The following is a 15,151-nucleotide window of genomic DNA, read 5'->3' on the forward strand; positions in this document are numbered from 1 at the left end:
AGGCCAACATGATTTATAACTAACAAGTAGTACAAGTTAGCTGTGTTAAACTATAATATGGCAGGGACTAATGAAGTCTGTCTATATGCTTATTACAAAAAAATTTCTAATCCTTAGAATTTATCCTCTCCCTCAAAAAACTACATGAGGACAGTTTTACTGTGATTCTCTACAGTTAAATTTGAAACCAATTATAACTCAACATTAGTAAGTGAAATTCACAAAGTTTGTTGAATATTGTTGACTGGATAATTTTACCAACATGTTAATAAAACCAGGTTTATGTTTATTAGGATATACTTCACACATTTTTATAACTTTACTGTTATTGGTTTAACCATGATCACCTGATATAAAACTGACTGATCTGGAGGGAGGCAGCATGGCTGAAAGGACGTAAAACTGTTGCGTTTATGAGCAAGACAACGATTCCAGGCTTATAATGGACGATTAAATCATGATGGAGAAGTGTCCCACCATCCTTCCCCATTTGTGACATGAGAAACCATTGTTAAAAAGTGGCTTTACATGCTTTCCATGTATAAAAACTTAATCTAATATTAATTCATCAGTGTAATGTCCTTTCAGCCTTACTGTTGATGTTCCACATGACTTTGATGTACTATTTAAACTATTCTTGGTTTAAATAACACTGAAAGTTCTTCACAAAAAACATTTTTATTTATTTATTTATTTATTTTCTCACATTTTTAATAAAGACTTTTTTCTTATCACTTCTACAATTTGGAGCAATTTACACAGTGAATCATTAAATTACAGTGAAAAATAAAAGACAACATATTGTAAGTACAGTTGGTAGATTAAACACTATCTTATTTTTCAATTCTGTCATGAACATTTACAGGCTGACTAGCTACAACAAAAAAATTAAACACTCTCATAAGATCGAAATGAAATAATATAAAAACTGAAACCACGTGATTTAAAGCAGTTTCTGCCACAAGCTCTCGAGTATCAATGTAAAAGTACCACCATTTCCTACCAAGTTAAAAGTTACTGAAATTCATCATCCGAGCTTAACAGCGTTGTTTTCTCAGTGTAGCCCTGGTTTGTCGGAGGGACCTGACGTCCAGGGATGACAGGTGGTTGGTGAGGGCCACGAGACCCTTTGTCCATGTTCTCATCCTCCATACTGGCAATCCTCATTCCTTGCACGACCCCACGATGACCCAGAGCAGGAGGTGGAGCAGTATACTGGGTGTACTGTTGGTATTGTGGGTGGAAATTGTGGATAGCATCATTCATTATGTCTTTTGGGTTCATGGTCTCCTACAAGATTCAACAAGCATCCACCATTAAAATAAAACATTGAAGATCTCTTATTCTAACACAATGTGTGAAAAATACTTACTTTCAAGCTGCTGGAGATACTCTGCATAGTAACAGAACGACCCTGAGACTCCCGGTGGTAGTTCTGCATATATACTTGATATGGGAAGGCGTATCGTAGCGCTAGTGAGGCAAAAAACATCTCAATACAAATAAGAAAGTTTTGGTAGCCAGCAGACACAGTTCCAACACTAGCCATGGATATCCCCTGGTTTGAATAGATAGGGGAAATCACCCCAGCTTTCTCCAGTATTGCCAAAATTACACCTAAATTAAATAAGAGAAGGAAATAGAGCTGAAGGTACCATTATATGTTAATAACACAATCACAGTATAATACCTATTTTGTAATGTAACTACCGATTGTATGTTTTGTAATTATATGTTAATGGCACAATCACAATATAATACCTGTTTTGTAATGTAACTACCGATTGTATGTTTTGTAATTATATGTTAATGGCACAATCACAATATAATACCTATTTTGTAATGTAACTACCGATTGAATGTTTTGTAATTATATGTTAATAACACAATCACAGTATAATACCTATTTTGTAATGTAACTACCGATTGAATGTTTTGTAATTATATGTTAATAACACAATCACAATATAATACCCGTTTTATATTGTAACTACTGATTGGAAGCTTTGTAATTATATGTTAATAACACAATCACAGTATAATACCTATTTTGTAATGTAACTACCGATTGAATGTTTTGTAATTATATGTTAATAACACAATCACAGTATAATACCTATTTTGTAATGTAACTACCGATTGAATGTTTTGTAATTATATGTTAATGGCACAATCACAATATAATACCTGTTTTATATTGTAACTACTGATTGGAAGCTTTGTAATTATATGTTAATAACACAATCACAGTATAATAACTGTTTTATATTGTAACTACCGATTGGAAGCTTTGTAATTATATGTTAATAACACAATCACAGTATAATACCTATTTTGTAATGTAACTACCGATTGAATGTTTTGTAATTATATGTTAATGGCACAATCACAGTATAATACCTATTTTGTAATGTAACTACCGATTGAATGTTTTGTAATTATATGTTAATGGCACAATCACAATATAATACCCGTTTTATATTGTAACTACTGATTGGAAGCTTTGTAATTATATGTTAATAACACAATCACAGTATAATACCTATTTTGTAATGTAACTACCGATTGAATGTTTTGTAATTATATGTTAATAACACAATCACAGTATAATACCTATTTTGTAATGTAACTACCGATTGAATGTTTTGTAATTATATGTTAATAACACAATCACAGTATAATACCTATTTTGTAATGTAACTACCGATTGAATGTTTTGTAATTATATGTTAATAACACAATCACAGTATAATACCTATTTTGTAATGTAACTACCGATTGAATGTTTTGTAATTATATGTTAATGGCACAATCACAATATAATACCTGTTTTATATTGTAACTACTGATTGGAAGCTTTGTAATTATATGTTAATAACACAATCACAGTATAATACCTATTTTGTAATGTAACTACCGATTGAATGTTTTGTAATTATATGTTAATGGCACAATCACAATATAATACCTATTTTGTAATGTAACTACCGATTGAATGTTTTGTAATTATATGTTAATGGCACAATCACAATATAATACCTATTTTGTAATGTAACTACCGATTGAATGTTTTGTAATTATATGTTAATGGCACAATCACAGTATAATACCTATTTTGTAATGTAACTACCGATTGAATGTTTTGTAATTATATGTTAATAACACAATCACAGTATAATACCTATTTTGTAATGTAACTACCGATTGAATGTTTTGTAATTATATGTTAATGGCACAATCACAATATAATACCTATTTTGTAATGTAACTACCGATTGAATGTTTTGTAATTATATGTTAATGGCACAATCACAATATAATACCTATTTTGTAATGTAACTACCGATTGAATGTTTTGTAATTATATGTTAATGGCACAATCACAATATAATACCCGTTTTATATTGTAACTACTGATTGGAAGCTTTGTAATTATATGTTAATAACACAATCACAGTATAATACCTATTTTGTAATGTAACTACCGATTGAATGTTTTGTAATTATATTTTAATAACACAATCACAGTATAATACCTATTTTGTAATGTAACTACCGATTGAATGTTTTGTAATTATATGTTAATGGCACAATCACAATATAATACCCGTTTTATAATGTAACTACTGATTGGAAGCTTTGTAATTATATGTTAATAACACAATCACAGTATAATATAATTTCTTACCTTGCCAAAATGAAAGAAATATCACTGATTTAACTGTGCAAAATTTCCATACTGGTTTATAGGGAGATAAAAGCTCCTTGGTAGCAAAGTAAAATAACACTAGTCCATACAGAGCCAGAGATACACTGATGTTGTAAATTATAGTGATGTACAAATATCCACTATCAGCCCTGTTGTATAATACAACACTAAATATTAGTACCTGTTCTGATATTAGATTAACATTAATAACTAACAATGTACCTAAAAACAGCATTCTTAAACATTTAATTAGATCAAATGACAAAACCAATGATCATCTTCTGTGGTGATTAATACTTTATTAACAGTTTCAGATAACTGAATTTATCAGGAATGTTAAAAGTTATTTACTCCACTTTTTATTTCAGTACACATTAAACAGAACTTCTAACATAAAACTATCCATAAACTTGTATATAAGGTATTGGTTGAAGTTATTTTATATAAGAAACTCTGTCAAGTAACATTGTCGCTACACCACAATGTTAAACCACCTCATATATACCCTCTAGATTTGTCACTACACCACAATGTTAAGGTAGTTAGGTAGGTATTCAACGTTTTTTGGAACAAAGCTACAAGGCTATTTGTGCCAGACAAGATGTGGTACAGTATACGTATAGGGCAGTTAAGGTGAAAAGTAAAATATGTAAAATTAGGAACTGCCAGGAAGACTGAAGCAAGAAGTACACCCTTGCTGACAGTCACCTGAAGTTGGTCTTTCCAGTCCTGGGTTCAGTTCAAAAGAAAAAAAAAACTAAAATGTGTAAAATTAAGACTTGCCAGGAAGACTGAAGCATAAAGATTTATTTTGTACTCAGTCACCTGAAGTCGGCCTTTCTAGTCCTGGGTTCAAGTCAAAATAAAAATTGAAATGTGTAAAAGAAATCGTGTTAAAACATTAAAACATGTAAAAGAAATCATGCTAAAACACTATATAGTCCGATAAAAAACCTTAAATTAAGTATAAAAGACCATTGGCTCTTAGAAATGTAAAAACATGAGTGAGATAGGCAGTATCACCTATAACATGAGCCAAAGTCATGGGCAACCTGCCTTACAAATATCTTTAAAATGGTGTCGTCGTTCCAGGTTGTAACAACAGTATAATAATAAAATGTGGATGGTTGTGATCTGAGTGCCACATAGACCACACATTAGTGCAGCAGTTCCAGATAAAAGGAAGTGGTGGGTTAAACTGTGACCAATGCCAAAACAACCTCCTCTCTTCAATCCTTACAAGAGGGCCAAAGACCTAGAGAAGGTTTGATTTGAAAAAGCTTGTTATTGTGTTGCTCATTCCAGATTGCCTGCCATCTGGTGTACAGTCTGGATTTGATAACTGGACCATAGTCCATGTATGGAATTGGTACTGGGGTAATAGATCCAGAACAAACAGACTTTGCTGCTCTTTCAGCCAGCTCATTCCCACAAATACCAACAAGACCTGGTATCCAAAAGAATTGGATGGAGACAGATAAGAGAGAAAGATGGGCCAGTTTGTTTTCGATATTGATGAAAAGATGGTGGTGACTATCATGGAATGATATTGCATTATTTCAATATGATTTAGGCAAGAGAGATGGCATACAATTTGGCAGTGAAAACAGAAATTGTAGGGGGAATCTGTGTTCCACAATTGAACTGTCACAAACCATGACTGAGCCCACTGAGTCACCTGATTTGGAACCATCTGTATATATATAGGAATGGATGGATCATATGAAAGATGTTCAGCAAAGAAAGAGCGATATTTCCAATCAGGTGTGTCTGCTTTCCTCAGATGACTCAAAGATAGGTTACAATTGGGGACAGTAATTTACCATGGTGAAATAGGCTGATATGAAGAACCTGCAATGTTATTCAAAGATAAATCCAATTCTTTTAATTGCACCTGGATAAAAAGACTAAAAGTAACAATGGCAGATTTTCTGTTATGAAACAGTGTTCCATTGTGGTTGGAAAAACACGACTCCAGGTAGGATGCTGTAGTAAGGATTGAAGTTTGGAAGCATACATTAGAGACAGTTGCAAATGGTGAATATATAGAGGGGATTCATGAGATTACACATACAGACTTTGCACAGAAGTATAAAAAGCTCCAATGCAAAGCCAAGGCCCCTAGTGATGGACAGGATCCAACATTTTCAGTGCTGAGGTTCTGTCAGAACTATAAACCACAGACCCATAGTCAACTTTGGATCGGACAGGGGCACAATAAATTTTTAGCATGAAATATCGATATGCTCCCCAAGAAGTAGAAGAGGGGACATGTAGAATGTTAAATACTTTTAGACATTTGATACGAAGTTACTTGATGTGCGATATAAAATTTAATTTACAATCAAATATAAGACCTAAGAACTTTGCCTCAGGGACGACAGGAAGTACAACATCATCAAGACAAAGTTCTGGATCTGGGTGGCAGTTTGTGGCAGAAATGTAGACAAACGGTTTTAGAGAGTGAAAGTTTCAAAACATTTGCCATAGTTCACTTCAGTATCTGGCTGATTGCAGTTTGTAGCTGCTGTTCAATATACCTCATGTTTGATGACTGACATGGAGATGTGAAAGTCATCAACAAAAGGACTGTTTGCATCTTTAGGGGGAGCTGTTCACTGATGGCATTAATCTTTATAATGAAAACTGTGACACTCAGAATACAGCCCTGAGGGACTCCACGTTCCTGTGGGAAAAATGAGGAAGTGTTGAGCCTACACGGACTTAGAATCAGCATTTCATTAAGAACTGCTTGATGAAAATGAGTAAGTTTCCACGCAATCCATATGAGTAGAGGTCTCGTAAGATGCCACATCTCCATGTTGTAATGTAAGCTTGTTATAAATAAAAAAAACAGTAACAAGATGGTGTCGCCTTAAAAAAGCTTCTCTGATTGATGTTTCAAGGTAAATTAAGTGGTCTATCATTGAGCATTGTCTTTGAAACCCACACTGAGTAGGTGAGAGAAGGTTGTTTGATTCAAGAAACCAAACGAGGCGGGCATTGATTATCCTCTCCAAGATCTGACTGAGACAACTTGTCAAAGCAATTTGACAGTAATTTGAAGGAATCGTCGGATCCTTCACAGGTTTCAGAATAGGGAGTATGATAGCTTGCCATCAAGCATCTGGATAGACATTTTCCTGCCATATCTGATTAAAGGCAGCTAGAGAGTAGTAAGGGAGTTCTGAGAAAGGTGGTGTCACATCTCATAATGTATATTATCAGGTCCAACTGATGTATTCCCAGACCGATGAATAGCAAGTTTGAGTTCCATAATGTAAGAGGGCAATTGTAGTCATAGGAATGGTCAGTTGAAAAGGACAGAAGCAGATGCTCTGCCTGTGTTTTAATGGTTAAAAGGGAAGGGGATACGTTCGAAGAGCTAGATACACAAGACCAGTCCCCAAGAGTATTGGTAATGCTCTGTGAATCTGCAACTTCATGGCCATCAGATATTAAGTTAGAGAGGGGGGGCAGAAGTATATCTTCCACTCACCCTCTGGATCTTATCCCATATAACTTTTGTGCTGGTGGTTGACAAATTGCTGGAGATGTATTTAATCCAAGATTCCTTCTGGCTTTGACATCTAACTTGCTGATCATGTGCACAAGCTTGCTGAAATGCAATGTGGTTTGAGAGCATGGGGTATCTTCGAAATTTATCCCAAGCACATTTCTGAATTTTTCATGTTATAGAACAGGCAGAATTCCACCAAGGGTGGGAATGCCGTGGGGAATATGTCGAGGTTTTAGGAATGCATCAAGTAGCAGCATGTATAATACTGTTGGTTACATAAGATGGCAGGATCCAGTTCCGAGAGAGTAGTGAAATAAGGCCAGTTGGTCTGGACCAACTTCCACCAAGGTACATGGTGATACTGATCACAGCCAATCTCTCATAAGATGATGGGAAAATGATCACTACCTCGTGGATTGATGTCAACCTCCCAGGAAAAGTGAGTGAGTAGCAAAGGAGAACAGACAGAAAGATCTATAACTGTAAATGACTGACTGGGTGCATGAAAATGTGTGTAAGAGCCAAGGTTGTGGTTCAAGAGCATATGCTCTATGGCACGCCCACTCATATCAATACAGGAGCCACCCCAGAAGGGATTATATGCCCATTGAAATCTCCCAAAATTAAAAAGGGGGTTGGCAGTTGCTCAATGAAGGTAGCTAGGTCCGATTGATTATAATGCATTTTAGGTGTAAGGTATAGAGAGCAAATAGTGATGATACAACCCAAGGAGACACAGATGGCTACTGCCTCCAAGGGTGTGGTCAATGACAGGGACCGGGTGGGCACATGCTGATCAACAAGCAATGCAACTCTCCCATGTCCTCGTCCTACACATAGCCTGTCATTCTGGTATAATGAATAGTGGTGGATAGTAACTGTATTTGTAGGCTGTAGAAATGTTTCCTGCAAAGAAAGACACATGGAATGATAAAAGTCAAGCAGATCTTTGATATCAGCACATTTGATTGGAAACCTTGACAGTTCCATTGGATTAGTGTGGCCATGTGTAATTATTTCAGAGGAGAAGATGGTAAAGAGTCCTTCTGCTTACAACTTCATTTTTTTTTTTTTTATTGGATGTGGGTCTATTACCCTCTTTGAATCCTGCTCTAGCTCGAATGGTCGAGTCTGAATTCATCTGTACACGTACTAATGATTGAGGGTGCGGATGAGTGGTTTGTTTAATATTTGGGGTATCAAGAGAGGGAGAATCCATGGAAACATCTTGACTCGAAAAAGATGAAGTTCAGCAATGACTGGAAGGTACGGTCAGGAGAGAGAAGGAAGGAGACACTGATTCGTGAACTGTGTTGATTTTGGGAAGTGTTTCATTGCTGGTGAAGATTGTGTAGGGGATAGGGTAAGGTCTGTTTGGACTCCTGTTGTGGTAGCAGAACGGATTATAGCAACATAAGTTCTGAATGGAATAGGTAATAATAATTTCCAAGCCTCTGTGTAAGTGAGCTTGTTAACTATCATGAGACATTGTACATCTTTTTCTTCTACCCATTTAGGCAAGAGGTAAAATGAGAAGGATGCGCACCATTACAGTTTATACAATGTGGTTCGAGTTGGCATTCGTGGCATTGTGGTCTTTATCACCACAACATCCACAGGAACCACGCCAAGATTGTTTTGAATGACCAAATCGCTGACAATGGAAACGCCCTACAGGATTTGGAATATAAGGTTGCACCTTACAATTCAGATATCCTGCTTTATTGTGGTGGGAGGATGTGGTACTGTAAATGTTAGTATTAGAACATTTGTTGGTTCCAGAAGTTCATCTTATTGAATGAAGATTTGACGTACTGCTGTGAAACCTTGGCTGGCGAGACCTCCAATTCACAGACAGTCCTTAAATCTCTTTCAACTATGACTCTTCTGGAAGTATTCAAAGTGGAATGAGGAGTAACTTCAATGGGTATAGTCCCTCCAAGGCCTTTGATGACAGGACTAGTTTGGAATGCTGTGATGAAGATGTTTCCACTAAGATGTCACCAGAAAGTAGCTTTTTTACTGAATTATGGGAGCCAGCAAGCTTTTCTGAATAAAAACTGGGGACATCTGTCCTAGAGGTTTGTCCCTTAAGGAATACACAATTAAGAATCGCATGACAGATTCAAGTGGTGAGTTAGGCTGTACAGATTCATCAATGTGTTATCATTTTCCAGTAGTTGGGTTTTCTCAATGGTTTCAAGTTGTGTTATTCTTTTTGTTTTAGGAGTATCCATAATAAATAGAAAATTTTTTGGTGCCCATTGACGCCACCCACCATGGAGAACTACAAGGGAACGCACTACAGTGCCTTAAGGGCACTGCAGCGATGCCAGGGTTTCATGAGCAGTATCCCTGAACACCAGTGTCAGACACAATGTCCACATCTCCCGTTGTGGACATCCTATGCTGATACTTAATTGACACGGCCCAAATGAACTAGCCGATTGAACCTGGGGGGGTCACCCAAAGACCGCGCGTTTAGAGGAATTCAAGGCCAAAGTGGTGTGTTAGAGTTGGACCCCTCAACCACCACGATTCTCTCCTCCCCTTCATGGGTTACCATGCAGGCAAACATGCAGGTGGATGTTTAAATCCCAGAGGAGGTAACTGTAAGAACAGAACCTTCTCTGGGAGGTCCCCTCACCACATACAGGAATCAAGGGGGTCGACAATGTTAATCCACTTCATGTGTACCTCTAGTTTTGTCAGTTCATCACAATGTTAATCCACTTCATGTGTACCTCTAGTTTTGTCAGTTCATCACAATGTTAATCCACTTCATGTGTACCTCTAGTTTTGTCAGTACTTCACAATGTTAAACCACTTCATGTGTACCTCTAGTTTTGTCAGTACTTCACAATGTTAAACCACTTCATGTGTACCTCTAGTTTTGTCAGTACTTCACAATGTTAAACCACTTCATGTGTACCTCTAGTTTTGTCAGTACTTCACAATGTTAAACCACTTCATGTGTACCTCTAGTTTTGTCAGTACTTCACAATGTTAAACCACTTCATGTGTACCTCTAGTTTTGTCAGTACATCACAATGTTAATCCACTTCATGTGTACCTCTAGTTTTGTCAGTACATCACAATGTTAATCCACTTCATGTGTACCTCTAGTTTTGTCAGTACATCACAATGTTAATCCACTTCATGTGTACCTCTAGTTTTGTCAGTACATCACAATGTTAATCCACTTCATGTGTACCTCTAGTTTTGTCAGTACTTCACAATGTTAATCCACTTCATGTGTACCTCTAGTTTTGTCAGTACTTCACAATATTAAACCACCTCATGTGTACCTCTAGTTTTGTCAGTACTTCACAATATTAAACCACTTCATGTGTACCTCTAGTTTTGTCAGTACTTCACAATGTTAATCCACTTATGTGTACCTCTAGTTTTGTCAGTACTTCACAATGTTAATCCACTTATGTGTACCTCTAGTTTTGTCAGTACTTCACAATGTTAAACCACTTCATGTGTACCTCTAGTTTTGTCAGTACTTCACAATGTTAAACCACTTCATGTGTACCTCTAGTTTTGTCAGTACATCACAATGTTAATCCACTTCATGTGTACCTCTAGTTTTGTCAGTACATCACAATGTTAATCCACTTCATGTGTACCTCTAGTTTTGTCAGTTCATCACAATGTTAATCCACTTCACGTGTACCTCTAGTTTTGTCAGTACTTCACAATGTTAATCCACTTCATGTGTGTACCTCTAGTTTTTTCAGTACTTCACAATGTTAATCCACTTCATGTGTGTACCTCTAGTTTTTTCAGTACTTCACAATGTTAATCCACTTCATGTATACTTCTAATTTTGTCAGTTCATCACAATGTTAATCCACCTCATGTATACTTCTAGTTTTGTCAGAACTTCACAATGTTAAACCACTTCATGTGCACCTCTAGTTTCGTCAGCATCTTATATGTTAATATAGTTTACCTCCAATCCCCATCAGAGTATTTTCCAAATGGTTGCAGGATCAACGTTATCACAGACATCAGTGGTTTAACAGCACAGAACTGGAGTGTGGCCTAGGAATATAAGATTAGTATATCAAACTAAAAAACATAGAAGATGAAAAAGTATGTAAAAAAATGGAAGAAACTCCTAAATATTTCTCTTACACTACACAATTATGTTGTACTGCCATGTATCACCTTTTAAAGATATTAGAAAACTACATACAGATTTTATGGGTTCATATTATGTATCTGTTTTGTAATACGTCAAATTCGTAATCACAACATAACCAACAAAATTGCTAAACAATGTACACAATGTACCAAATATGTTAAATATACTTTAACACGAACTGAAAATCAGTTCAATAAATGAAAGATACTACCTATATTTCAACATAAATTCACAGGTTAGTTCTCTGTACATGAACCACTAAAAGTCTGACACTGATAGAAATGAATTATCACAGAATAAAAAACTATAATAACCACCTGTTTACAGAATAAAAAACTATAATAACCACCTGTTTACAGAATCGTAGAAAACCTATGGTGTAGTTCTTCCCAGTTAAGCAACATGTTCCGTATAAGAAACTAGATCTAGGAAGACACAAGAATAGTACTGTATATTCAAGATAAAAGTTTGTTTAAAATAATAAAAACGTTCAACCTTCTAGAATGTGAAAAACATGCATGTTTATTAATATTTATATAATAACAGAAATAAAAGTGTTAAAGTTGTAATACACTTTGTTTATAATTGTTGGGTTTTCTTCACTTATAAAAACAAGTACACAAAAACAAAAAGTACTGTATGTACTCTTTTATTTTCCTAACAGAAAGTTTCTCTAGATGAAACATTTTATAAATACACTTGTCCCTGTAAAAATACAATACATATGCATCTATAGTTACTGAGAATTGTACTAGAGAATGTCATTTGTTGGAAAAAAATACATCAAAATAATTTCTTTAGTAAAACAAGAAATACCTGAAATGTAAAACATTTATAATTTCCATCAATTTATCAACAAAAGTAAATATGAAGCTTTTCATTCTCTATACTGACTGCTCAAAGTTGTAAGTTCTTTTCACAAATACAAATTATTTCCATCAGTTATATAAAAATACAAATAATATATATTTATAGGTAAGCATCTATAATGACTCTCTCCTTTTGGGTTTTTGCTGTTATTTATTGGTAAACACCAATACGACTCTCATCTAATGGGTTTTTGCTATTATTTATAGGTAAACACCTATACAACTCTCACCTAATGGGTTTTCCTCTAATTTCAGTCATAATGTTACTTTCTCCTCCAAGATATTCATAGCAGAGACTGAGGAAGTTATAAATCACAAAAGCTGAAAATAATTAAAATAATATTTTATCTGTTCATGTAAATAAACGCTTAATCCAAAACATGTTTAACATATTAATTTACCTCAGTAATTTTATAAATCGGCAAATAATTAACATTTTATCTGCCAAAAAACATGTATTTATTAACTGGCTTCTTGTAATATATAACAAAATGGTTCTAAAGCTAAAGCTGATTTTTATTCCCAACAAACTGTCAGAGAAATTTAGGTATGATAAAGATACATCTTGTATATTAGTTTTACTTGAAACACACAGATCACAGACCCTAACTACACTACATAAGTGAAAATGAAACCTGTTGGAAAGTATATTTCTATAAATATTGTACTAACCTTCATACCAGTTTCGAACACTGTCAAAGTAAATATAGAAGCTGTCGTGGAAGAAGAGTAGACTCAACCATGAATCAAAAGCATAAATAGGTACAATAAACAAAATCCTTACAATCCATCGCTGTTCACTTGGACAAGAATAATACCTTAGATACTGATAAATCTGTAAGAAGAACATGAAATAAAACATGAGGCAATATTCTTAGTGTATATTAACTTCTACATGATCACACTGTGGTTTACCAATACCACAGATGATTAAAATCAAGGTGTATTCTAGAGCTTTTAAAACATTACTGTACGTACGATGGACACAGCAGACGCATTTATAAAACGCTACTGTAACGCACGCATGGACACAGCAGACGATTTATAAAACGCTACTGCAACGCACGATGGACACAGCAGACGCATTTATAAAACGCTACTGCACGCACGATGGACACAGCAGACGATTTATAAAACGCTACTGCACGCACGATGGACACAGCAGACGATTTATAAACGCTACTGTAACGCATCGATGGACACAGCAGACGATTTATAAAACGCTACTGCACGCACGATGGACACAGCAGACGATTTATAAAACGCTACTGCACGCACGATGGACACAGCAGACGATTTATAAACGCTACTGCACGCACGATGGACACAGCAGACGATTTATAAAACGCTACTGCACGCACGATGGACACAGCAGACGATTTATAAAACGCTACTGCACGCACGATGGACACAGCAGCGCATTTATAAAACGCTACTGTACGTACGATGGACACAGCAGACGCATTTATAAAACGTTACTGTACGTACGATGGACACAGCAGACGCATTTATAAAACGCTACTGCAACGCACGATGGACACAGCAGACGCATTTATAAAACGTTACTGTACGTACGATGGACACAGCAGACGCATTTATAAAACGTTACTGTACGTACGATGGTCACAACTGAAGCATTTATAAGACATTACTGTACGTACGATGGTCACAACTGAAGCATTTATAAGACATTACTGAACGTACGATGGTCACAACTGAAGCATTTATAAAACAATATTGTAATGCACGATGGTCACAACTGAAGTATTTATAAAACATTACTGTACGTACGATGGTCACAGCCGGTGTATTTATAAAACATTACTGTACATAAGCTTCTAAAACATGTATTGTTCAGTACCTATCACTAAAACTTCATAGTTTGAAATACAATAAATATCTAGTGTTACAGAATTGTAAGAGCATGAAACCCTAATTAAAACAGAAAGTGAAAACTGTTTCAACTGATAAAATTTTGAACTACATGCCCAAAGTCCTTAAACAATTTGTATCAATAAGAATTGGTTGGTTGGTTGATTTGGTGTTTTATAGCACAAATTAGCTAGGCTACCTGCATCGAACACCTGGTAAAAAGTTAAAATTAAAATACATTTAGTAAAATTCAAAAAGTAAAGTAAAACAAAACAAAGTTAAAAAAAAACAACTAGCATAAAATTAATGTTTACATCTAGTTTACAGCAGTAAGAAAAACTACAGTTACACAAATTGTAAAGGACTTTCTGTAGCATAATTGTAATTATCATAACTTGCCAGGAAGACTAACAGGTAAGTTCAATAACCACTGTTAGTCACCTAAAGTTGGCCTTTCCAGTCCTGGTTTTAAGTTATTTGATGTTACGGCCATTTTTTAATTTGAAATCGAACTAGATGTACTTTGATTCTTAAAAGGCAATCACATTAAAAAAGGTCAAATGTATAAATTAAAAAACCTTGAATAGCATTAAAAAGATTAATGGCCTTTAAGAAACTAAAAACATTTCTAATGTGGACAGTGTCACTATCACTAATAGCACTGTCTAACTTTAAAGATAAACCTAGGGACAGAACATGTTTAAAATGGTGCTGTTGTTGAGAGTCGTAATGATGACAAGAAAGTAAAATATAGCTTATTGTGATATGAGTGTTACACAAACTACACACTGGTGCATCAGTTCCACACACAAGAAAACAACGAAGTTAAAAACTGACCAATAATTAGTCTAGTTAGAACAACTTCCTCTTTCTGATCCTTACAGAAGCAAGACTGCCAAAGTTCAATATAGGGTTTTATTTGGAAAAGATTGTTTTCACATTGCTCACTCTAAGTCAAATGCCAGCTCACATGGAGCCAAGCCTTGAATACAGGACCATAGTCAATGTATGGAACAGGCACAGCA

The 15,151-nt window shown here is 35.2% G+C and overlaps 1 protein-coding gene across 1 annotated transcript; it reads right to left on the reverse strand.

Moving 5' to 3' along the window:
* Positions 1-659: 659 nt before the first annotated feature.
* Positions 660-13,100, reverse strand: LOC143236944 (transmembrane protein 184B-like). The gene is made up of 7 exons (XM_076475655.1): positions 12,927-13,100; positions 12,485-12,575; positions 11,735-11,810; positions 11,191-11,282; positions 3,689-3,858; positions 1,373-1,617; positions 660-1,290 (listed from the first exon to the last, which is right to left on the reverse strand). The coding sequence occupies exons 2-7, from the start codon at positions 12,511-12,513 to the stop codon at positions 1,015-1,017; spliced, it is 888 nt and encodes a 295-aa protein (XP_076331770.1). The 5' UTR covers positions 12,514-12,575; positions 12,927-13,100; the 3' UTR covers positions 660-1,014.
* Between the last annotated feature and the right edge of the window lie 2,051 nt (positions 13,101-15,151).

Source organism: Tachypleus tridentatus, chromosome 13, assembly GCF_004210375.1.
Source record: "Tachypleus tridentatus isolate NWPU-2018 chromosome 13, ASM421037v1, whole genome shotgun sequence".
Classification (NCBI taxonomy): Eukaryota; Metazoa; Arthropoda; class Merostomata; order Xiphosura; family Limulidae; genus Tachypleus; species Tachypleus tridentatus.